This window comes from Nomascus leucogenys, chromosome 9 (assembly GCF_006542625.1).
Source record: "Nomascus leucogenys isolate Asia chromosome 9, Asia_NLE_v1, whole genome shotgun sequence".
Taxonomy (NCBI): Eukaryota; Metazoa; Chordata; class Mammalia; order Primates; family Hylobatidae; genus Nomascus; species Nomascus leucogenys.
The window spans coordinates 28976261-29001348 of NC_044389.1; the positions used below are offsets into that span (position 1 = coordinate 28976261).

Below are 25088 nucleotides of genomic sequence, written 5' to 3' on the forward strand. Positions count from 1 at the left end.
ATTAACTAAAAAGTAATATGCTTTTTCAGTTTTCTAGTTATATTTGTTATATTTTCTAGTTATATTTGTTTTATAAGTTATAAACGAACAGATCAGAAAATATTAGTAAAATTAAACAAGTGACCTTTTGTATCTTATTTTAACTGAAATGATGACAGTAGGGAACTTCCACATACATTTCCACAGAATAACAAAGGGGATTTGGGACACAATTTAAAGTGATACAGAGTCTATGTTCCTCAAGGGTTTTTTTGTTTTGTTTTTTGTTCTTTGTGTGTGTGTGTATTTATTTATTTAGAGACAGAGTCTTGCTCTAATGCCCGGGCTGGAGTGCAGTGGTGTGATCATAGCTCACTGCAACCTTGAACTCCTAGGCTCAAACAATCCTCCCCGCAAGTAGTCTCCCAAGTAGCTAGGACTACGGGCTCGAACAATCAGCCACAACGCCCGGCTTTTTTTTCTTTACTTTTTTGTAGAGACAGTCTTGCTATGTTGCCCAGGCTAGGTCAAACTCCGAGCTTCAAGCAATCCTACCACCTCAGCCTCCCAAAGCATTGGGATTATAGGCATGAGCCACCACACCCAATCTGTTCTTCAGTTGTAGTATCAGTTAAGTAGTAACCAAAGTTGGGAGATCTAAAAATAAACGTAGGGAACATTTAATAGCTCAGTTTCACTAGAGTGAAAGTTTCCTATAAAAAAGAGTGAAAATAACACTGCTAATGCAAGTTAGCATTGTATCATCCCCACACATGACCTGAAACTCTGATCATTAGTATCATCTTGGGATAGAAAATAAGAGTAATTATTCCTACAAGTTATTTTCAGGAAGTTACATTCAAATAAACACTGGAAAAGAAAGTAGGTCTCAGTTAAGAAGGCTCCTCTTTTCTTCATAAAATGTATAACTTTGAAAAGAAAAAGAAACTGACAGAGACCAGGAAACAGGCAAGCTTACAGGGAAGGAAAAAGTAATGAACTCTGGAAGAAAAGGGAAGAAAAAGCATGTAGAATACTGAAAGGAATGAATTGCTCTATCCTTGAGCAATACATACTACAGCATAAAGAGACGGAAGGAAGGCCTTAAATTATGAGACACTCATTTGTAAGATGGCAGTTTGCCTGAGCTTTAGAAACAATCTTTATCCAGTTAAGACAAATTTAGAAGAGGGTCTTTCTCCGTGACTTTTTATCTCTACTGATCACATCTTTCTCTAAGACTCTTCTTCTCTTAAATATTTTAAACAAAGAGAAAGAAAAAAACTTCAATAGAAAACTCCTAACAAAAAGAGCCCCACATTACAACTGAATTAAAAAGAAATTCACACCGTTCTCAAGAGAGGCGGTCTGGTTGTCTAATAAGAGGCCTCACAGGGTGGTGCTACCTGGTAGAACCATGTACATCAGCCCTCTGTCTTGCAAATTAAGAAATCTGATTTGTAAAAATTGTGAAAATGAGCCTTTCATGGCTAGACTGACATTAACTAAGTTTATTCAGAATGATGTAGAAAACTAAAATGTCATGAAGGCATCTGAACATATGAGTCCTCTGGACAGTGTATTCTTTATAAGTAGATAACATGGGGCATCAAACTATAAAAGTAGCTTGGGAATATGGATAGAATCAGAATAAGGAAAGTTAATTTTGTAATTTGAAGATTCTAAGGCATCAGGCTAAGATATCTAGAAAGAAAATTGTCCCAATAAGAGCTTTATTGGCTAGTAAGCCTCAAAATCAAGTCCTTGAGCCAAAGTGCACTCTCCCCAGTGTTTGGATGGACACAGTCAACTTGACTGTGTGACTCTCCTTTTTTTTTTTTTTTTTTTTTTTGGCTTTGTACTGCTGACTGGTCCCTCCTGCCCATTAACAGGTTCTTCCTTCACTCATAAGACATCAGTGGCATGGGTTTTAAAATAAGTAGCTGAATCTCTGTTCCATTTTGTGTTGCTTTTTAAGACTCAGCTCTAAGAAGAAATTAGAATTTGTCTAATTCCCAAATTTTTCCCAATCCCTCTCCCTCCCTATTGATCCAACAACAACAAAAAAAATTCAGTAAGATGGGTACTATAGCTTATAACAAAAATATGACCACTGTTGCTATAAGTCTGATATAAGACAACACAAATTAGAATAGGAATAAAATTTTCAAAAGCTTCTTTTGTAAAGAATTGGACAACCAGATATTAAAAAGATTAGAAGGAAATACAAAACACTTTGGAAAGACAACAAAATGTGAAAAATCTGGTCAATAAACATTCTAATTCTGAAGTTTCCATATTATAAATTACTTTTACATGGTCAAAGGGGAAGGTGTCCTGACTTGAGCAAAACTGGGCTAGGTTTGTCTACTTCTCCATGTTTCCTCAAAGACCTACTTTAAAGTTACTTCTTCTACATTCCTTCTTCCATCCCCCAATCTTGAGTTTATTATTAAATAGCATCTTTTAACTTTAAATAAACAAGTAATTTTTAAAATAAATTACAGAGTAATTATTTAGTAAGAAATGCAGAGTAAAAGATACATACCTGTCCTATTAAAAGGCCAGAGACAAAAGCCTTTCCTTGGAGATTTATGTTTGAAAGATACTGGCCAACAGTCTCTTCTACAATATAGGTTCTTCCCATTTTTAGAACTAAAATCTCCTATATTACAAGAAAAAAAGATACAGTATTTTTAGGTAAAATATCATTTGCAATGTCTTTATCACGGGAGTAGTATAGCAAGAGAAGTGATACTATCCTGAGGCTATCTCATGCCTTGCAGCAAATGCTTATTACATAGTGTATTCCTTCTTGAAAAGTTCAGATGCAGTTCCAGAGTTCTTCTCAATACAGTGCAGCAGGAAACAACCACAAATCAACCAGAGTTGACATAAGAGATCAAACCTTTTACTCATACCTGGGATAAGGGAGAGGATACTAAACTAGTAAGCAACACACCAGATTTCTTTTTTTTTTTTTTTTTTTGAGACGGAGTTTTGCTCTTGTCACCCAGGCTGGAGTGCAGTGGCGCAATCTCGGCCCACTGTAAGCTCCGCCTCCCGGGTTCAAGCGATTCTCCTGCCTCAGCCTCCTGAGTAGCTGGGGTTACAGGCGCCCACCACCATGCCCGGCTAATTTTTGTGTTTTTAGTAGAGACGGGATTTCACCATGTTGGCCAGGCTGGTCTCGAACTCCCGACCTCAGGTGATCCGCCCGCCTCGGCCTCCAAAGTGCTGGGATTACAGACGTGAGCCACCGTGCCCGGCCAACACACCAGATTTCTTATTTTAGATCTACTCCCTAGTTGTATTATCTTTGATAATCTGTTGCTAAGTCTTGGTGTTCTCATTGCTAAAATCGTAAACATGAATTTCTGAATAGTTCATTAGGAGGTAGAATCAAATTCATTTACCTGATAAGCATATATGAAAGAACTATACTATTTGCTTAGAAACTATGCTAAGTGGGATAACACAAAGATGAGCAACACGATCTCTGTCCTTGAGCAATACATACTACAGTAAGAGTTATTTAAGTAGATAAATAGCAATACAATAACATTTATATAGCTTCTATTTTATACAACGCATTATTGTAAGCACTTTCCATGTAACATTAATAATTCATAAAACCCCAGGAAGTAGGTACCATTATTATAATCCTCATTTTATAGATGAAGAAACTGAAATGAGAAAAGTTCATTAAATAACTTGCCAAAGTGACAAAGCTGGGTAAGTGGCAAAGGAGGGTCTTAAATTCAGATACTCTGGCTCTAGAATCCATGTTTTTCAACATCATGCTCATAATAAGGAATTGTAACAAGTCCTTCAATTAAATCATTACTAAGGTAGCTCTTACTCTGTTTCCTCTCTAGTTTGTGGATGGAAGTCAGCATATTCATCCCCTCTATTGGCTTATGCTCCTTTGATTTGCATTTCTACAGCTTAAAAACAAAGATTGAATAAAAGAGCTAGGCAATATAATGAATGATTAAATCAAGGAGTTCATAATCAGTGAGGATGAAAATGTAAAAGAGATGATATCCAAAAGACCTGTAAAACAGAGACTGCAAGAACACAGTTACAGTATTTTGAACACTGCAGTTCAGGAATAATCATCATTTGGGTTCTGTTAAAAATGTGAATCTTATTCAGTACCACAAAGTTAAGGCTACCAGAGATATGCTGGGGTGGTATATCTGATACCAGTAAACTGTCAGTCACAAGACGGTTTTGCATTTTAAAACTAAAGCCCAGAGAATGGATTCAAGTTTGAAATGTCCTACTGGAGGCTGTTTCCTTATTGTTTCAATGAGCGTGTTCAGTTTTGTCTCAAAAATACATTAATTTCTTCATAGCTCTTTTTTTTTTTTTTTTTTTTTTTTTTTTTTGAGATGGAGCCTTGCTCTGTCGCCCAGGCTGGAGTGCAGTGGCGTGATCTCCGATCAGTGCAAGCTCCGCCTCCCAGGTTCACGCCATTCTCCTGCCTCAGCCTCCTGAGCAGCTGGGACTACAGGCACCCGCCACCACACTCGGCTAATTTTTTTTGTATTTTTAGTAGAGACGAGGTTTCACCGTGTTAGCCAGCATGGTCTCGATCTCCTGACCTTGTGATCCGCCCGCCCCGGCCTGCCAAAGTGCTGGGATTACAGGCGTGAGCCACCACGCCTGGCCTTCCTAGCTCTTTTTTGACAACGATAGACGTGAATCAGATTTGCATATCATTTTTTAGAGACTAAGTCTAGGAATGCTTGTCTAAATATCACTGATGCCTCTGTGAAGTTAAGGGCTTTTACCTTTTAGTAATGTCTTAAGGTATGCAATTCTATGTATCAACTTTCCTCTACATCATATTATACTCCTTTTCCTTCTGGTCTAATAATTCTTAATTCTTGCAACAAATACAAGTAATTCTAAAGTTATATTTAACCTTTTAACCTTATTTCTTCTAGGGTGTCACCTAGTAGCCATATTAATACGTAAGAAACTGAATGTAATAGGCAGATGAAAATCTATTCAATTATGAAATCTGATTGAATGTCAGATAAATTTTTCTTTAGTGCTCTTTCAAAATTTTTAAATGTAGTCAACCATACTTTATAAAAAGCAGTACTAAAAATGTACACAGTCAGCTTTCCACATCTGTGGTTTCCACTTCCATGTATTCAACCAACCACAGATTGAAAAATTATTTTTTAAAGCATGATTACATCTGTATCGTTAAAGATGCTTTTTCTTGTCACTATTCCCTAAACAATACAATATAACAACCATAGCATTTACATTGTATTAGGTATTATAAGTAATTTAGAGATGATTTAAGGTATGCAAATGCTACACCATTTAATATAAGGAACTGGAGCATCCATGGATTTCGTATCCATGGGGTGGGCAGGTGAGACGGTCCTGGAACCAATGCCCCACAGATACCAAGGGACAACTGTATTTTGCCTTATAGGGTCATAATTTTCCAGAAATGTTGTATATCAGCCAAAGCCTTTGTGGTCCAAGCACTGTGACTGACACAACTCAACCTTTCTGGGCTCTGGTTTCCTAATCTATAAAATAAAGCATTTGAATCCTAGCAGATCTGAAAACCTATCTAATTTTAGGATTCTGTGAATCTAAGTACAGAAAATCTACATTTCCCAAATGACAGATCAACAGTATGATAACACTGTGGGCTTAGGACATAGCATAATACTTCATATACCAGCAACTTTAATTACAGTGCTTATCTAAAAAATATTTTTGGGGAAAAATCAACCTTAAGCTCCGCTGCTGATTTATTTTTCCTTAGTTATTACAAAATATCATAAAATGCTTCCATTTATATTTCTTAGATGGCTTCACAACATGATTCAAAAGTAGGAACTAGAGAAAAAGAATAAATTTCATATAAGAACTAAATCACCAATTCACAGAAGGCCCATGACTGTGGGAACTGCAGAGAGACGACACTGGGAATGCATTATTTACAATGAATAATTTAATAAATTCTTTCATAAGAGTAAACACGAAACAATCTACGGATTGAGCTTTAAAATTACAGAATTATGATCTGGAACCATACAAGTTCTGTTACTGTAGAAATTAAAAATGTGTTTAAAAACTTCAGTTACAACAGTTTTCAACTTTAAAAACAATATAATGTTAGGTAACAGTTTCTGCAAAGAAACATTTAAAACATAGGCTACACTCAAAGTGCTACCAGTTTCTTTTAATTCTCCTCCCGAAGAATTAACCCGGGTCCTTAAATTCCCGGGTACTGAATCACTCAGTACCACCTCCCCACCACCAAAAACCATTTAGGTACGCCGTTTCAAAAAAGGTAAGTTCGTCAGAAGTGTGTGCCGGAGTGACTGTCCATATGTTTCCAACACTGTCCCTTCCTTTTTCTCTTGAAGAGAGCTGTGTGCTCTAGCGCGCGCGCGCGCGCACACACACTACACTTAGGCCGACTTATCTGTTTTAAGAATGTGCACTCGTGGCAGACAATTACCTCGGACTGTCTCTCCGCCGCAGATGGGGGTTTCGGGCGCAAGTACCAGCCTCTAGGGGCCAGATTCCCTCTGGTCTCAATTCACTGCCACTTAATTCATCAGAAAGCGACCTACTTCCCACACCTCACTTCCCACTCCAAAGCCAGGGTCTTGGGAGTCAGGTGGCGCAGATTGATGACGTGACGCCCCCCCCCTCCCTTCCCCGCAGAGCTTCAGCCAAAGCGACTGCGGTCGCCACCCCGCCCCCTTCTGGGCGCCATAGAGAGCGTGGCGGTAGCCCGGAGCCTGCCGTCCGGCCCTACCGGGACCGATGCCCTCTAGTGGCTCAGTGTCCAGAAGCCGCCAACGAGGACGATCCATGGCATCCCGGGGCTTTGACGGTAAGGTCACCAGCTCTTCAGGGAGGGCCATGGGGTGACGAGTACGTATGTGGCGCCACCGTGCGGACAGCGGTTACGGGGCAGAGATAGGAGAGCCAGGGGGGCGGGGAGAAAAAACGGAAGCTGAAAGGGCGGTGCGAGATTGGGCTCCCGGAAGGGAATGAGAAAAACACTACATTTCCCAGAGCCCTACAAGGCCTGAAGTGGGTGCAGCTGGAAGCCGGAAAATTGAGTGCGCCAGATGATCAGGGATAACCTCTGAGCTCGGGTTCCCAGGGTTCGTAGCTTCCAACGGCTGCGCGCTCACTTTGGTCGCGGGCGGTGAGGTGCTGTTGCTGAAACGCTGCCGCTGAGGCTGGACTCGATTTCCCAGGGTCCCGCCGCGGGAGTCTCCGGCGGGCGGGCGCGCGCGAGCCGCCGAGCGAGGTGATAGAGGCGGCGGCCCAGGCGTCTGGGTCCTGCTGGTCTTCGCCTTTCTTCTCCGCTTCTACCCCGTCGGCCGCTGCCACTGGGGTCCCTGGCCCCACTGACATGGCGGCGGTGTTGCAGCAAGTCCTGGAGCGCACGGAGCTGAACAAGCTGCCCAAGTCTGTCCAGAACAAACTTGAAAAGTTCCTTGCTGATCAGCAATCCGAGATCGATGGCCTGAAGGGGCGGCACGAGAAATTTAAGGTGGAGAGCGGTGAGTGAGATGCTCTTTCCGCCATTGGTTGTGGGCTCGACTCCCGCCCTTTGGGTCTGGTCTTCCCCCATCAAGTTGGCACTGGGTACCACGCTGTTAACCTCACTTCCTGGGCTCTGTGGATATCCTGATCCTTCGCTTTCCTGCCCCTTACAGTTTGATAAGAAGCCTTTGAAAAAAAATCTGAATCTAAGTTTAGTAGCATTTTCTTTGTAATTAGGGTAGGCTCATATAGGGACGCTTATTTTCCTTCGTCCGACAAACGGGAAACAGACTTGCTAGAGTCTGCGAACCCATCTCTCTAAACCTAGAGTACCTTATATGTTTTGTTGCACTTCAACTGATAGTGGCTCCGCCCTATTTTCTAGGCACCTGCATTCTAGGCCTTTGCCAAATTGACCACTCTGTGCACTTGTTCTTAGTGTGTGCGTCGTCCCGTGCCCCCAGAACGAATTAGATGTTTACAAAAATGAATATTAGGTGCGTAAGAGTGCTGGAGACACAGTGAACGTGCAGTACATAAATTTAATATATCTGATTTCTCTCAAAAAGTTGGAGTTTGATAGAAAACATTAAAATTTTCTTGTAATTACCTAAAGTAGGCCTTTAAGCAAGAAAGTTACTGACAATAATGGCTTGAACATCCTTGAAAAAATATGAGGAATATAGTAATTACCATTAGTAAAATACAAACTTCCTGTTAATGTGTTTTGGTTTAGCATTTGTTTGGTAAATCTTAACTTTTACTATCCAGAGGTTCATACTGTTCTTGCTAAGTTGACTGGAAATTCTGAACAAGTTTTTACTTCAAAAAAAGTGTAACTGTCAAGCAGAATTGACCTTGAAAATTAGTTCTCTGATCCCAGAGCTGAGTATAGTACATTGCATTCTATTTCTTAATTTGCACCATAAATATTGAGTGTCTTACGTGTTCTGATACTATGCTGAACACGATATTCAATCCTTTCCCTTGGGAAGTTTACACATTTACTTTTATATAAATTTAGTAGTTTTATGCTTTCAGGTAACATCTTGACTACTATAAAAGAAGCCTTTTAAAACAAAGCAGTTTTTTTTTGTCTAAACAATTTTTTCTTGTTTAATAAATACGTTATGCTAAGCAGTTTACTGATGTCTGGAGAAAATACTAAGATAAATGAGGTTACCTGCCTTGAAGACATTCATTTGTAAAGCCCCTTTTAGGCCTTATTTTTATTTCTTATTTTTTGTCATGTAAGTCGTTTGGAAATGCTTTAAGTCCTTTTCGGTGCTCAGTCTACTTATCTTTACTCAGATTCTCTTACGTGGAGCGCAATTCTAATACTATATCTTAAATATTAAAATCAAGGTTATTAGAAATAAATAACAGTATTGACAATGTATGTACATGAGTTTGACTTTGTTTTTTGTTTTTTGCTTGTCTGCTGTAGAACAACAGTATTTTGAAATAGAAAAGAGGTTGTCCCACAGTCAGGAGAGACTCGTGAATGAAACCCGGGAGTGTCAAAGCTTGCAGCTTGAGCTAGAGAAACTCAGTAAGTATTTAATTCATCTTTATAAGTATTCTTGGAGTACTGAAATCTTCAGAGACTCCTTTATATACTTTGGAAACATTTACTTACTAAACATGAAAATATTGATTAAGCATCATTGGTTTTTCTTATGGTGATATTTTGATTTTTCACTTAGTGATAAAGATTTTGTAAGAACACGAAACTTAATGGTCAGGAGGCCTGGATTCTTATTCTGATTTTGCTATTAAAATCGCTTTGCCACATGTAAATCTTAACACTATCTGATTATTGTTTATAAAATGGCTAGATCCACATGTCTACTTAAACAGCTTTGTAAATCAAATGAGATAAGAGTTCTTGAAATCTTTTTAAAAAGGTGAAAGCATTATGCAGCTAAAGAAGTAGAGAGTGGCTTGTTTTTATGTTGAAGAATCAAAGTCTATTGATTTCATTATATATATGTTTTAACTCTATGTTTTAATAATTTTTAGAAATATCTATGAATCTCAGGATATTTCCCCTTTAAGGCCTAGTTCCTATAAAAGACTGATAGCTAATCTCTTTCTTAGTTTTCTTACATCATTAAGTTTTAGAAAGTTCACAAGATGTTAAAGATCCTGACATTTCAAAATTAATAAATGATTTAGCAATATCACTGGACTTAAGGTCATTATAGAAAAATTATTTAAATTTATATCCCAACTGATATGGTTTAGATCTCTGTCCCCACTGAGGTTGGAGGTGGGCCTTGTGGGAGGTGATTGGATCATGGGGGTAGAGTTCTCATGAAAAGTTTAGTGCCAGCCCCTCGGTGCTAGTCTTATGCAAGTGAGCGAATTATCATGAGATCCGGTTGTTTTAAAAGTGTGTAGCTTCTCTCCCACCTCCTATCTTTGTCCTGCTTCTGCCATGTAAGATGTCTGCTCCCACTTTACCTTGTGTTATGAATGAAAGCTCCCTAAGGCCACCCCAGAAGCAGATGCTGCCATGTGCTCTGTACGGCCTGCAGAACCATGAGCCAATTAAACCTCTTTTCTTTGTAAATTAAAAAAAAAAAAAAAAAGATCCCGACATTTCTTAGGAGGATGATATGTCCTGTGCTTTGCTTTTGCCATCCAAGTTCTGACCAGGCCTGACCCTGCTTAGCTTCTGAGATCAGACGAGATGGGGTGCCTTCAGGGTGGTCTGGCCATAGACTACTTCTGATTTAAGAAAGCAAACATCAGAACATTAAGAAAGATCTATATAAAGGTGTAATTAATTTTTTTTCCTTTTTTTTGGAGACAGAGTCTCACTCTTGCCCAGGCTGGAGTGCAGTGGTGCGATCTTGGTTCTCTGCAACCTCTGCCTCTTGGGTTCAAGCGATTCTTGTTTTAGCCTCCTAAGTAGCTGGAATTACAGGCATGTACCACCAGGCCTAGCTAATTTTTGTATTTTTAGTAGATACAGTGGTTCGCCATGTTGGCCAGGCTGGTCTTGAACTCCTGGCCTCGAGCAATTCTCCCACCTCGGCCTCCCAAAGTGCTCGGATTGCCACTGTGCCTGGCTGGCATAATTAATTGATATTTAATATACTTCAGTTTTAATTTGATTGATGGAGAGGGAACACAGGAAGTTCGTAATCAAAGGAATGATTAAAATTGCAGCTTTCCTTCTTAATAGGTCCATGACCATCAACTATTTATTTAGGTTATAAATTTTTTCAGCTACTTTTGGTACACCTCATTTTAAAAACATAATGTGTATGCATACATGTGTGATGGAGCATATATAGCTAGATCTGGTTCATATCTATGTCGTTTTGCCTAGGCATAATAAAAAGATCTGTTTAGTACTAGTGCCAAGGAATTTGAGAAAAATGACTGTGAATACAGCTTTTACGAGATCAGGGAGAAGAGAAAAAGGGTTGAACCTACAGATACATCAGATACCTTCCTGTGGTATACAGTTTGTGTGTGTGTGTGTGTGTGTGTGTGTGTGTGTGTGTGTGGCATTTATATACTCTGGATCAGTAAGTCTGGAAAGCAGTAAATAATATTAAAACAAAATAGAAGATTTAGACACATTTAATGGGGATTTTTTTTTGCTTTAATGGTCCTCTTTAAATAGAAGTTAAGATTAGAATTAATTATAATGTATTTGCTTATTAAATTGCCAGCATATGTATTTTAGTGAAATACAGTTTCAAAATGTATATTTTTGGGAAAATTTCAAAAATTATATTTTTTCTAGTTAGCCTATGTTTAGAAGAGAAACTGCGTGTAAGGGAAAAGAGCCCATTTTAAGTGGCAATTGAGAGATTAATAAGTGTGTTATCAAGCATAATTTTTTTCTTTAAAGGCTCTATATAGAGTGATAAACGATAGGAATTGCAAATATTCATTATTGTGATTTGCTGTCTATACATGTTATATAGTTTAAATGCTTTTTCTCTCTTGATCCTGTCTTTTTAACTCCATTTTCTTACTGCTAAATACAGTTCACTGTTTCTTATGATACATGTTGACTTAGAAGATGGCATTGAAAAATAAAGGAATTACTAATGCAGGTGACTTTCCCCATAAATATTGGCTAGGATTATTATACATTTGATTTGGAGGCAGGATAGCATATTTAAAGTTTTGGTCTAGAACACAGTAAATTTTGAATGCGTTCATGAATTTGGAATGTGATGTGCAGTGCAGTCTTTTCCGGGCTTCTGTTTTTTCATTTATTAAAATGTGTAAGGTTGGCAGTTGCATAAAAACACTCATTGCAAGTTTTAAGCAAATGTGTATGTATTCATAAAATTCCTTTTATCCAGACAATCAACTGAAGGCACTAACTGAGAAAAACAAAGAACTTGAAATTGCTCAGGATCGCAATATTGCCATTCAGGTAAGAGATATTTCTTTGAATAAGCTCATTGTAGACATGTTACTTGAAGAGACATTCTATTCTGATTGTTTATCAGTTATTAGTCAATGGGAAGATGTAACTGATGTGCTATTAGGAGAAGCTACCAACAAAAATGTGTACATATAAATTCCTTAATTGGATCTTACTATTTTTATTGATAGATTGGACATTTCTTTTATTCAACAGAAATTATCTATTGAATGCTTACTGTAGTCCAGGTACTATACCAGATGTGATACAGTTGGGGATTTGGGTGAATCCACATTGGTAATCATTTCGTTAGGGTAGTTTTATAAGAATAACAGTTTGAATATGATCACAGGGATTGCTGACAAATTTGTTAATTAAAGTGGTCACATACAATTATTTTTTTAACCAGATACAACTTTATACTTTTGTCATTGCTTTTTTAAAATTTGCATTTTATTTGGTGTTAAAAGATAATTTCTTCAGATTTCTGAAGGGAAAAAAAAATTTACTTCCAGAATCTGAATAGGAGCAAAAAAGCCTCGTAATATACCTAGAAAGGCTTTGTAAGAAATGTATTTATATGAAAAATAACTGAATACCCAAGAAAACTCAAATACTTTTCTGAAAACTGTGAGAATATACCTTTATAAATGAAGATACTGCAAATTTCTGGATGGAAATGTTTTCCAAATTAATGTGTTGGTAATACATTTTGACTCTTAAGTCCAAGTCAGATAGCCAGAAACTTGTTAATGTAGTTCTAAAGATGATTGGGGAAAAAAAACATAGTAATAGCTAGGATGCTTCTAAAAAAAGGAAGTATCAATTTAAAAGTACTTGCATAGCCACATATTGAAAAGTTTTATAAAGCTATGGTTATTAAAATATTACAATGCTGATATAAGTATCAGTACAGAGAATAAAAGGCAGTCTAGAAATAAAACCCAATACAGAGGTTCTTGATCTTTTGGAAAGAAGCAGAGCTGTCACAAAATCTTTATAAATCTTATAAAAGCTATGGATCTGTAACTCAGGAAAATAGTGTGCACACAGTCACATAAAATTTTTCAGGAAAATAAAACCTATGAAGCAACTTAAAAAGTAATAGAATTTATTTAACTGCTTGGTGGCTGAAAAAAAGAAACTGAAAGCTTTTTCACTAAGATCCATTGCAAGGCCAGAATGCCCACTCACCACTTGTATTCAGTATAGTACTGGAAGTACCAGCGAGAGCAATCAGACAAGAAAAGGAAATAAAATGCACCCAAATCGGAAAGGAAGAGATAAAATTATCTATACTTATAGATTATATGATCCTGTATGTAGAAAACCTCAAAGATTCCACAAAAACCTGTCAGAGCTAATAAGTGAATTTATACAATTGCAGGATACAAAATCAATATTAAGAAATCTAGTAGCATTTCTATATACAAATAATGACCTAGCTGAAAAAGAAATTAAGAAAATATTTTATTAGGGTACCATCAAAAAACCAAAAAACAACTGAGGAATAAATTTAACCTGGGAGGTCAAAGATTCATTTACTGAAAATAATATGACATTGACGAAAGAAATTGAAGACACAAATAATTGGAAAGATATCCCATACTCATGTATAAGAAGAATTCATATTGCTAAAATATCCACACTGTATGAAGTGATACAAAGATTCAGCCTAATCCTGTCAGAATTCCAAAGGCATTCTTCACAGAAATAGCAAAAAAAAATTCTAAAATTCTGATGGAATCAGTTTAAAAAATCCTGAATAACCAAAGCAATACTGAGCAAGAAAAACAAAGTTGGAGGCATCATACTTCATGATTTAGAAAACTGTTATAAAACTATAGTAATCCAAATAGTACAATACTGACATAAAAACAGAAACGTGACCAATGGAATAGAATAGAGAGCCTAGAAATAAATCCAAACATGGTCAACTAATTTCAACAAGGGTGCCAAGAAGACACAATGGAGTTGTGATCGTCTCCTCATTAATGGTGTTGGGAAAACTGGATTTCCACATTTGAAGAAATGAATGTTGGGTGTTTGTGTTACTTACATCATATACTGAAATCAAGCCAAGATGGATGAAAGACCTAAATTTAAGACCTGAAGCCGTAAAACTCAGAGAAGTGAATATAGGGGAAAGGTTCTTGACATTGGCCTTGGTAATGATTGTTTGGATATCACATCAGTAGTTCAAGCTGCAAAAAGAAATAAATGGAACTACATCAAACTAAAAAGCTTCTACACAGGAAACAAGAATATTAAAAGGCAACCTACAGTTCTGGCATAGGTGGCTTGAGATTGGTATTTCTAACTCAAAAACATATAAATTGCCATTGTCTTGCTGGGAAGCAGTTTGACAAGTTTTTTGTTTTTGAGACAGGGTCTCACTCTCACTCAGGCTAGAGGGCAGTGATGCAGTCTCGGCTCACTGCAACCTCCGCCTCCCAGGCTCAAATGATCATCCCAGCTCAGCTTCCTGAGTAGGTGGGACCACAGGCATGCGCCACCATGCCTGGCTGTTTTTTTCTACTCGTAGAGACTGGGTTTCGCTGTGTTGCCCAAGCTGGTCTTGAACTCCTAGACTCAAATGATCCGCCCAGCTTGATTTCCCAAAATGCTGTGATTACAGGCATGAGCCACTGTACCTGGCTGACAAAATATATTAAAAGTTTTAAGTAATTCAATTTTTAGGAATCTTTCTTGAAAAACAATTTGAACTAAGGTGTAAATACAGTGATATTCTAAGTTTCTAGGACATTTCCATGTGAGTAAAAGAGATATGAGAAAAATTTTCATAAGCCTAGTAAAAATGTTTTAAAAATCCAAAATTTAAATAGAAACATTGGAATTACAGGTATTTTTTAACTTTTTGATGTGTAAGTTATAAGAGAAAGCCAATCATTTACACTGCAGCTGATGTTAACTAAAGTGACAATTCTATGTTCACTTTCCTGTATTGCTCTACTTGATTTTCTTACTTATTACTTCTTTATATGACAGAGTCAATTTACAAGAACAAAGGAAGAATTAGAAGCTGAGAAAAGAGACTTAATTAGAACTAATGAGAGACTATCTCAAGAACTTGAATACTTAACAGGTATGAAGAAGTGCTTTTAGCTTTTAGCTCCATTCCTTTATTTTTCTTCTGATAGTTCTGGGAGTTAATGCTCAGCCCATTTCTGTTGCTGATATTTTATTGTTATGGTTGAGTATAGAGTTGTCATATCCTATTATTTCTCCTACTCATTTATCTTTAAATCATTATCAAGTGTTTAAAGAAGTGTCTAGAAAGTGCACAAGTGAAGAACATCTCAAAGTAGTAGTAATTTGGACCAGATTTTACATGCAAAGATTTTTACTACAATGCTATACATAATATCAGATTGGAAGCACTTTAAATATTTGCAAAGGCTGAACTACTGTTCTTCATTTCATATGGACATCCTTGCTATATAATAAGCATTCAGTGTAAGAACCTATACTCAGCCCATATTTATAAACAGACTGAAGGAGGCAGGGACATAAAATACATAAACATAGACTGTAGTATATAATACAGCTGATGTAGTCAGGTGAACTTGACTGAAGCAGTTAATGGTAAGAAGTTTCCTTTGGTGCCCGGGCACGGTGGCTGACGCCTATAATCCCAACACTTTGAGAGGCCGAGGTGGGTAGATCATGAGGTCAGGAGTCCAAGAGCAGCCTGGCCAAGATGGTGAAACCCCGTCCCTACTAAAAATAACAGAAATTAGCCGGCCACGGTGGCATACACCTGTACTTTGGAGGCTGAGGCAGAGAATTGCTTAAACCCAGGAGGTGGAGGTTGTAGTGAGCCAAGATTACGTCACTGCACTCCAGCCTGGGCAACAGAGCCAGACTCTGTATCCAAAAAAAAAAAAAAGGGGTTTTTTGGGTTCTTTTTTTTATGGTTTTTGAAATTTTTTTACTTCTATAAAAGATTTTCAGATATTTATATTGTTATACAATAATATTCCATTAGTTAAGTATACTTTCCCAGTCTCAAGAGTTCCTTCAAAATACTTGCTGAGTGTGTTGATCAACAAGTGGTAGTTACAATTAAAGGAATTCATAAAATCTAGACATTTAATAGGTAGTTTTTTAAAAATGTATATTCTGTATTGAGTAGGTTTTTATATTTATCATTGCTTTTTAGCTTAATGATTATTTATAAAATTTTAATAGACCTTTGGATATATATCAGGAAAATTAAAGTTAACATTGAATATTTAGCTTAAGATACTGTATTTAAAATAAATTTGGATAATTCACAAGTTTGGATACACAAATTTCAATTTTTTGTCACCTATTTGTAGAAATTGAATTTGTAATTATGGCAGAAACAAGTTAAAATAAGAGAGTTGAGAACTACAGTTGACCCTTAAACAACACAGTGGTTAGGGTTGCTGATTCCCCCCACAGTTGAAAATGTATGTGTGACTTTTGACTCCCCAAAAACTTAATTACTGCTGTTAACTAGAAGCCTTACCAATAACATACACAGTAGATTGTCGTACGTTTTGTTTGTGATCTGTATTATATACTGTGCTCCTTCAATAAAGTAAGCTAGAGAAAAAAGTGTTAAGAAAATCATAAGGAAGAGAAAATACATTTACCGTTCATTAAATAGAAGTGGATCATCACAACCATCTTCATCCTCCTTATCTTTGCATTACCTAGGCTGAAGAAAAGGGGGTGATCTTGCTGGCTCAGGTGGCAGAGGTAGAAGGGGAGGCAGGAGAGGGAGGCACACTCAATGTAACTTTACGAAATACAGCCTAATTTCTGTCTGACTTGCTTTTTCATTTCTCTAAAAATGTTTCTATACATTACCAATCTTCCTTCCACCATTCGCTATAGTTTCAGTGCCCATATAAGAGAAGGATCCATGTTATAAAAGAAATCAAAAGCAGTCTTGGGTAATCAGAACCTTCCACCAGATAGTCTGTTACCAATATATTTTCTGACACTGCTAGTTCTACATTCTTTTTCCACATCGTCTGGCACTCGTTTGGAAGCACTCATTTCCATCCAGTCATCTTCTGTTAATTTCTCTGATATGGTGGCTATTAGCTCTTGGATTTCTCCAAGGTCTGTATCCTGAAACCCTTCATCTCACCTTTTTTGCCATATCCACCATCTCTTTCATGATTTCCTTGATTGGCTCTGTTATAAATTTTGTGACATCATGCACAACATCTGGACAGTTTCCTCCAACAGGAATTTGTTATTTCAGCCTTGATGGCTTTCATAACTTTTTCTGTAATGAAAAAGAAGGGATGGCCTCTTGAATTGTGTTATCCTTTAAAACTTTCATGATATTTTCTCTGTTGGGGTTCTCTTCCACAGTGTTGACATTTTCTTTTCACAAAGTATCATCTCTATCGAGCCGTAAAGGTCCTTATGTCCCCTGATCTAAAGGCTGAATTAGAAACATGTTTGGGAGCAAGTAGACTGCTTTGACACCTTCCATATTGAACTCCTGGGTTCTGGGTGGCCAGGGACAGTGTCTAAAATCAAAAGAACTTTAAAGGCAGCCCCTTGGCCGGGTACGGTGGCTCATGCCTGTAATCCCAGCACTTTGGGAGGCCGAGGCAGGTGGATCACCTGAGGTCAGGAGTCTGAGACTAGCCTGGCCAACATGGCAAAACCCCGTCTCTATTAAAAATACAAAAATTAGCTGGGCATGGTGGTATCCACCTGTAATCCCAGCTACTCAGGAGGCTGAGTCATGAGAATCACGTGAACCAGGGAGGCAGAGGTTGCAGTGAGCCAAGATAATGCCACTGCACTCCAGCTAGGGGGATAGAGCGAGACTGTGTCTCCAGAAAAAAAAAAAAAAGGCAGCCCCTTTACTGGCAAGGTACTTTCTGACTTCAGGGACAAAGCATGAGTGGAACCAATTCAGAGAAAGGGGTCTGTCATTGTCTAGGTCTTCTTCTTGTGTAACCAGAAGACAGACAGCTGGTGTTTATCTTTTTCCTTTGGGCCCTGGGGTTAAAGGCTTTATAAATAAGGGCAGTCCTTATCATAAACCTGACTGCATTTGCTCAATACTGTAGAGTCAGCCTATCCCTTCCTGCCCTAATCCTGGTGCTCCCTTCTCTTTCTTACTAATAAATATATTTTGTGGCATTTTTTTTTCCAGAATAGGACACTTCTATCTGCATTAAAAACCTGGTGCAGGCATGTAACCTTTCTCAATGATTTTCTTAGCAGCATCTGCTGTTTCTTGGTTGACAGAACCTGCTGCTTCTGTTTTGTTGACATTTTTGTAAGTCAAACCTCTTTCTAAAATTATCAAACCATCCTTTACTGGCATTAAATTCTCCAGCTTTAGATCTGTCACCTTCCTTTTGCTTTTAGTTGTCATATAATAGATTTGCTTTACCTCAAATCATATTAGAGTCTATAGGTATGTGATAGCAATCCTGCACCCCATAAAAGCTGCATTTTCAATACGAGATAGGAAGGTATTTTGCAGAAATGCACTTTTTTGTGCTTGCTGGAGTAGCTGCAGTGATGGCTTTACGAATTTTCTTTTTCTTTTTTTTTTTTTAAACAACGGTCCTTATACTGGATTCATTGTCTTGAAACGGTGGGTAACCATAGCTACAGTCCTCAATCTATGGTACATATCAAGCAATTCAACTCTTTAAAATATTGTCATGATATTTCCCTGCTTCTTAGAAGCACTTCTATGGATCCCATGTTGCTATTCAAGGTTTATGGTATTGCACTAAACACAATGACAAATATGCAAAAACTTCAAAAGATTTCAAGGTTTATGGTATTGCACTAAACACAGTGACAAATATGCAAAAACTTCAGAAGATTACTATTTTCTGCATTATGCAATTTACTGAAGAGAGAAACTGCTCACGATAGAGTCACACAGCATTCTATACAGACACTCAAAACACTTGAGCTTACTGCAGTAGTATCAGGAGGTGGCTATGAAAGTATTACAGTAATACAGTATGTATTACAGTTAATTTTATGCAGTTGTGGTTTAATAAAGCATATTTACATTTGCTTATACTTCTCGATTGCAGACAGGGTTGTGTAGTGTTTGTGCATTAAGTTTTGATAAATTTTTAAAGTTTGTATCATAGATTTGTGCATATTTTAATGGTAGTAAATGATAAAATACACTAATATCTACATATTAGTACATATTATGCACTTACAGTAGCTTTTTCTTAGTTTGTTCCCATTTCTGGGCTGCCTGGATTGGTCTGTGGTCTCTGAGTTTTTCAAATTGTAAGTTTTTGGGAAAAAATTCCAATATATTTATTGAAGAAAATATGAGTGGAAGTGAATCTGCACAGTTCCAATCTGTGTTATTCAAGGGCCAGCTGTGCGTACTTTGTATTAAAGGTTTATATTCCTAGAAATATATTTTTGATATTTGGTTCCCCTGAGTGTTAATTAGTTATTATTTTTTAATTCTCTTCACCATTCTAGAGGATGTTAAACGTCTGAATGAAAAACTTAAAGAAAGCAATACAACAAAGGGTGAACTTCAGTTAAAATTGGATGAACTTCAAGCTTCTGATGTTTCTGTTAAGGCAAGTACCAGATGATTCCTAACGCATAAACTATAGCTTTTTATTAAAACTCACCTAAATTAAATTTCAAATATAGGCAATAAAGTAGTTAAAAGCTGCATTTTGTTTTGTTTTTAATGTCAGAAAATTAAGCATTAGGACAATTCTAGTTCATCTGTTTGGCTTGTTTGAAATTTAAGTTTGTTACAGTTCTTAATGTTTTCTAGTTAAGAATCTATGCAAATACTTAATTTCTGTTTTGAAATAAAATTCTGCTTGTGTCCCTTAGCTACAGACAAAATCTTTTGAATAATCATATATCATCTTTAACTGCACATGTTATTTTCTTGGATTTCTTTAGTATCGAGAAAAACGCTTGGAGCAAGAAAAGGAATTGCTACATAGTCAGAATACATGGCTGAATACAGAGTTGAAAACCAAAACTGATGAACTTCTGGCTCTTGGAAGAGAAAAAGGGAATGAGATTCTAGAGCTTAAATGTAATCTTGAAAATAAAAAAGAGGAGGTAAGTTAGTAAAATTGTGTTTTTCTTCATGTTGAGTATAACTTACATTTGTGTGTCAGTTTATTAAATATGTATTCAGTAGTGTGTACCTGATTAGTTGTAAGATTAGTGGTTAAATGTGAATAATTCATTACATTTGGCGTAGAAAATTAACCAATTGCATTTACATAAAGAATTTAAGATTCTTTGTCGAATCTGGATAGTATCTACTGTCTTACGATATGTCTTTCCTAAAATATGTGTTTGTTTAAGAAGTGGTGGTAAGTTTTTGTGAGCTAAATCTAAACATTGTTTTGTGAGCAGTTATTCTTAGTTTTTTTAAATATGCATATTTTAATTGCTTTTTCAGGTGGGGAGGGGGAGTTACTTAGCTTTTCCTTAGCAGCATAAACCTCATGTCAGAGTAATTTCAGTTAATATGACATCCTTTCCCCCGCTCTGTTTTTTATTTTTAGGTTTCTAGACTGGAAGAACAAATGAATGGCTTAAAAACATCAAATGAACATCTTCAAAAGCATGTGGAGGATCTGTTGACTAAATTAAAAGAGGTATATATGACCATTAAAATGTCTTTTTTACAAAATATTAAAGCACTTACGAAGCTGTTATTTCATAAAATGATGTCATGTTTTAATCTGTCCTTTGCCCCATAATACAGTGAGAGTACTACTTCCATATGTAGCTAGGCTAAAATAGAATCAGAAATAGCAATTGTATGTTATATCGAAAATACTATCTAAAAAATGAGTATGGGTTAATTTTATTGTTTAATTATTTTATCTTGAATTTAAAATATCAGTAATATTTTATCCTTAATTTATCTTTGTCATGAAGACTGATTTGAATTTGAGTGTTTTAGATTTAGCTCTTACTTTACAAAAACGGAATTTTTCATCTTGTCATTTGATAAGCCTTCTAAATTTAGTTCAAAGTAGACTGCTATAATTGGGCTATTTTTTTCAGGCCAAGGAACAACAGGCCAGTATGGAAGAGAAATTCCACAATGAATTAAATGCCCACATAAAACTTTCTAATTTGTACAAGGTAAATATCCCACCACACATGTTAATATCTAAATGTTGCATTGTTGACTGTTAGGTAACTTTTTAAGATTAACTTTTAGAGTGCCGCTGATGACTCAGAAGCAAAGAGCAATGAATTAACCCGGGCAGTGGATGAACTACACAAACTTTTGAAAGAAGCTGGTGAAGGTAAGTGTTTTCAATTATGGGAACATTATTTTTGTTATTATATTCCTTTTTTTCTTTTTACCCTTGTTTTGTATAGATTATTGGATTTAGGTGTTAGACTATATTTGGGACGGACGGAATTAGGTACAGAAGAAAGAACTTTGGATTAGGAAATTCAGAATTATATCTTAAGCAAATGTAAGTTTATATATTTTTGAAAATACAGACAGCAGGGGGTTTTGTTTTTCATCTAATAATCTTGTATAATTTCCTGATTTCTAATGAGAAAGTTTTCTTTTTTGAAACATTTACTCTGATTATGTTTGAATGCTCTTTTACTTTATAAATAAGACATCCTCTTTAAGTTATTTGCATTTTGTAAAGTCTTTTATTTCCTCAAATTTTTGCTTTTTTCAGTGTATGATATTTATGGTCTTTTCCAGTAATTTCCTTTACTTAGGATTAAAGATCAAAATCGAAATCAAAGATATACCTAGCACCACTTTTTACCCTTTGGGTTTCCTTATTTTCTTTGTGGGTAAGAGGCATCAAAAGGAGAAACGCCAGGCCAAGACAATCCCAAAATTATAAGTAGAGCAAGAACTTTCAATAGATACTGTCAGCTGAAGCCTCTCTAGAAATTTAATATTATCTGCTGAAGGGAGAAGTGACTGGTCTGTTGCATTTTGTAAACTAAAATTTTAACTGTATGTTTGAATATTTGGTCTTTAAAATTGTTTTTTAGCCAACAAAGCAATACAAGATCATCTTCTAGAGGTGGAGCAATCCAAAGATCAAATGGAAAAAGAAATGCTCGAGAAAATAGGGAAATTGGAGAAGGAATTAGAGAATGCAAATGACCTTCTTTCTGCCACAAAACGTAAAGGTATGGCTAATACATGCTCGTTAGTGACTTGAAATACTACAGCTTTCCTACATAACAGTCATTTAATTTCACTAATAGTATTTATCTGTCATGCTGTGATGTAGGAAACTCCATCGAGTTATATTAATAGAATTTGTTTTAAAATTAATACTCTATCTGTATGTTTACAGAATCAGGCATATAAATACCATTTGATCACACACAGTCTTGTAAATTCTCAGGTTATTACATGATTTTTTAGAATTAGATGTGTTACATGACTTTTTGATGTCATGTATTTAAAATTTTTATAGGAATTACTATATAATGTACAGTACATGTCACTTATCTTGAAAAATTATTAATGGCTTTTAGTTTGAAATTTTACAAAATTATACTAGATGTGTATTTGTTGGCACAGGAGCCATATTGTCTGAAGAAGAGCTTGCAGCCATGTCTCCTACTGCAGCAGCTGTAGCTAAGATAGTGAAACCTGGGATGAAACTAACTGAGGTAAGAATGGTATTAAATGTTGTTAAGTTCCTTTTCTTCAGCAAATGTATACAAATGTCTTCAAAATTTAATTCTTCCAAAACTTATTTTTAAAATCATCGTATAATTAATGGATCATTCTAGGAAAGGCTTTCTTTGGTTCCAGTTCTGTGTAACTTACATATAGTAAACATTGCCATTTTGTGTTAGTGTTAAAGAATGTTTATTATGAAACTAGATCTACTAAATATTTGTGTTGTTATGGTTAGATTTGAAACAACCCTTCGTCTGCTTTCAGCTCTATAATGCTTATGTGGAAACTCAGGATCAGTTGCTTTTGGAGAAACTAGAGAACAAAAGAATTAATAAGTACCTAGATGAAATAGTGAAAGAAGTGGAAGCCAAAGCACCAATTTTGAAACGCCAGCGTGAGGAATATGAACGTGCACAGAAAGCTGTAGCAAGTTTATCTGTTAAGCTTGAACAAGCTATGAAGGTTGGTTCCATTCCTAAAATTTAGCCGTGGTAACAATACAAATGAGAAATGATTTATTAGGTATTTTTTTTCTTAAGGTGATTGAGTCAGAAAAGTCTAAATATAGTTTTCAATAAACACATTTTGAAACTTCTCATTACATTATTAAACACTGCTAATCACAAAACGTCATACCTTTAGCAATTTTTATGTATTTCACAATTTTTATATAAAATTGTGAAAGCATTTTAACCTTTTATTAATGCATTTGGTATGTTTTCCTTAGGATTCTCAACTAGAGAATAATAGCCAAATCTCCTAAAACTGCTCTTCAAATTAAAATAATCTCTGTGTAATAAAACTCTCCTATTTAGCATAATCATTCTTTTTTTTATTTTGTTGTTATTATACTTTAAGTTTTAGGGTACATGTGCACAATGTGCAGGTTTGTTACATATATATACATGTGCCATGTTGGTGTGCTGCATCCATTAACTTGTCATTTAGCATTAGATATATCTCCTAATGCTATCCTTCCCCCCTCCCCCCACCCCACAACAGTCCCCAGAGTGTGATGTTCCCCTTCCTGTGTCCATGTGTTCTCATTGTTCAATTCCCACCTGTGAGTGAGAACATGCGGTGTTTGTTTTTTTGTCCTTGCAATAGTTTACTGAGAATGATGATGTCCAGTTTCATCCATGTCCCTACAAAGGACATGAACTCATCATTTTTATGGCTGCACAGTATTCCATGGTGTATATGTGCCACATTTTCTTAATCCAGTCTATCATTGTTGGACATTTGGGTTGGTTCCAAGTCTTTGCTATTGTGAATAGTGCCGCAGTAAACACACGTGTGCATGTGCCTTTATAGCAGCATGATTTATAGTCCTTTGGATATATACCCAGTAATGGGATGGCCGGGTCAAATGGTATTTCTAGTTCTAGATCCCTGAGGAATCGCCACACTGACTTCCACAAAGGTTGAACTAGTTTACAGTCCCACCAACAGTGTAAAAGTGTTCCTATTTCTCCACATCCTCTCCAGCACCTGTTGTTTCCTGACTTTTTAATGATTGCCTTTCTAACTGGTGTGAGATGGTATCTCATTGTGGTTTTGATTTGCATTTCTGTGATGGCCAGTGATGATGAGCATTTTTTCATGTGTTTTTTGGCTGCATAAATGTCTTCTTTTGAGAAGTGTCTGTTCATGTCCTTTGCCCACTTTTTGATGGGGTTGTTTGTTTTTTTCTTGTAAATTTGTTTGAGTTCATGGTAGATTCTGGATATTAGCCCTTTGTCAGATGAGTAGGTTGCAAAAATTTTCTCCCATTCTGTAGGTTGCCTGTTCACTCTGATGGTAGTTTCTTTTGCTGTGCAAAACCTCTTTAGTTGAATTAGATCCCATTTGTCAATTTTGGCTTTTGTTGCCATTGCTTTTGGTGTTTTAGACATGAAGTCCTTGCCCACGCCTATGTCCTGAATGGTAATGCCTAGGTTTTCTTCTAGGATTTTTATGGTTTTAGGTCTAACATGTAAGCCTTTAATCCATCTTGAATTAATTTTTGTATAAGGCGTAAGGAAGGGATCCAGTTTCAGCTTTCTACATATGGCTAGCCAGTTTTCCCAGCACCATTTATTAAATAGGGAATCCTTTCCCCATTTCTTGTTTTTGTCAGGTTTGTCAAAGATCAGATAGTTGTAGATATGTGGCATTATTTCTGAGGGCTCTGTTCTGTTCCATTCATCTATATCTCTATTGTGGTACCAGTACCATGCTGTTTTGGTTACTGTAGCCTTGTAGTATAGTTTGAAGTCAGGTAGCATGATGCCTCCAGCTTTGTTCTTTTGGCTTAGGATTGACTTGGCGATGCGGGCTCTTTTTTGGTTCCATATGAACTTTAAAGTAGTTTTTTCCAATTCTGTGAAGAAAGTCATTGGTAGCTTTATAGGGATGGCATTGAATCTATAAATTACCTTGGGCAGTATGGCCATTTTCACAATACTGATTCTTCCAACCCATGAGCATGGAATG

General features: G+C 36.4%; 2 protein-coding genes across 16 annotated transcripts in view; one reads left to right on the forward strand and one right to left on the reverse strand.

The window, feature by feature from the left end:
* Window positions 1–6603, reverse strand: part of ODR4 (odr-4 GPCR localization factor homolog) — a 91361-nt gene extending 84758 nt beyond the window's left edge. For all 14 annotated transcript variants that reach the window (XR_004031700.1, XR_004031699.1, XR_004031698.1 and 11 more), the window contains exons 1-2: window positions 6449–6603; window positions 2528–2644 (exon numbers count right to left, since the gene is read on the reverse strand). Coding sequence is in view for 5 of the 14 variants with exons in the window: in XM_030818737.1 (XP_030674597.1) it covers window positions 2528–2626 (99 nt within the window). In the remaining 9 variants the exon portion in view is untranslated. The remainder of the gene's footprint in view (window positions 1–2527; window positions 2645–6448) is intronic.
* Window positions 6604–6691: 88 nt separating this feature from the next.
* Window positions 6692–25088, forward strand: part of TPR (translocated promoter region, nuclear basket protein) — a 68656-nt gene continuing 50259 nt past the window's right edge. For both annotated transcript variants that reach the window (XM_030818741.1, XM_030818742.1), the window contains exons 1-13: window positions 6692–6865; window positions 7239–7547; window positions 8978–9082; window positions 11865–11938; window positions 14939–15035; window positions 19424–19527; window positions 19868–20032; window positions 20488–20580; window positions 20996–21076; window positions 21156–21243; window positions 21968–22108; window positions 22509–22600; window positions 22878–23075. In XM_030818741.1, the coding sequence (XP_030674601.1) occupies window positions 6796–6865; window positions 7239–7547; window positions 8978–9082; window positions 11865–11938; window positions 14939–15035; window positions 19424–19527; window positions 19868–20032; window positions 20488–20580; window positions 20996–21076; window positions 21156–21243; window positions 21968–22108; window positions 22509–22600; window positions 22878–23075 (1617 nt within the window). In that variant the 5' untranslated portion in view covers window positions 6692–6795. The remainder of the gene's footprint in view (window positions 6866–7238; window positions 7548–8977; window positions 9083–11864; window positions 11939–14938; window positions 15036–19423; window positions 19528–19867; window positions 20033–20487; window positions 20581–20995; window positions 21077–21155; window positions 21244–21967; window positions 22109–22508; window positions 22601–22877; window positions 23076–25088) is intronic.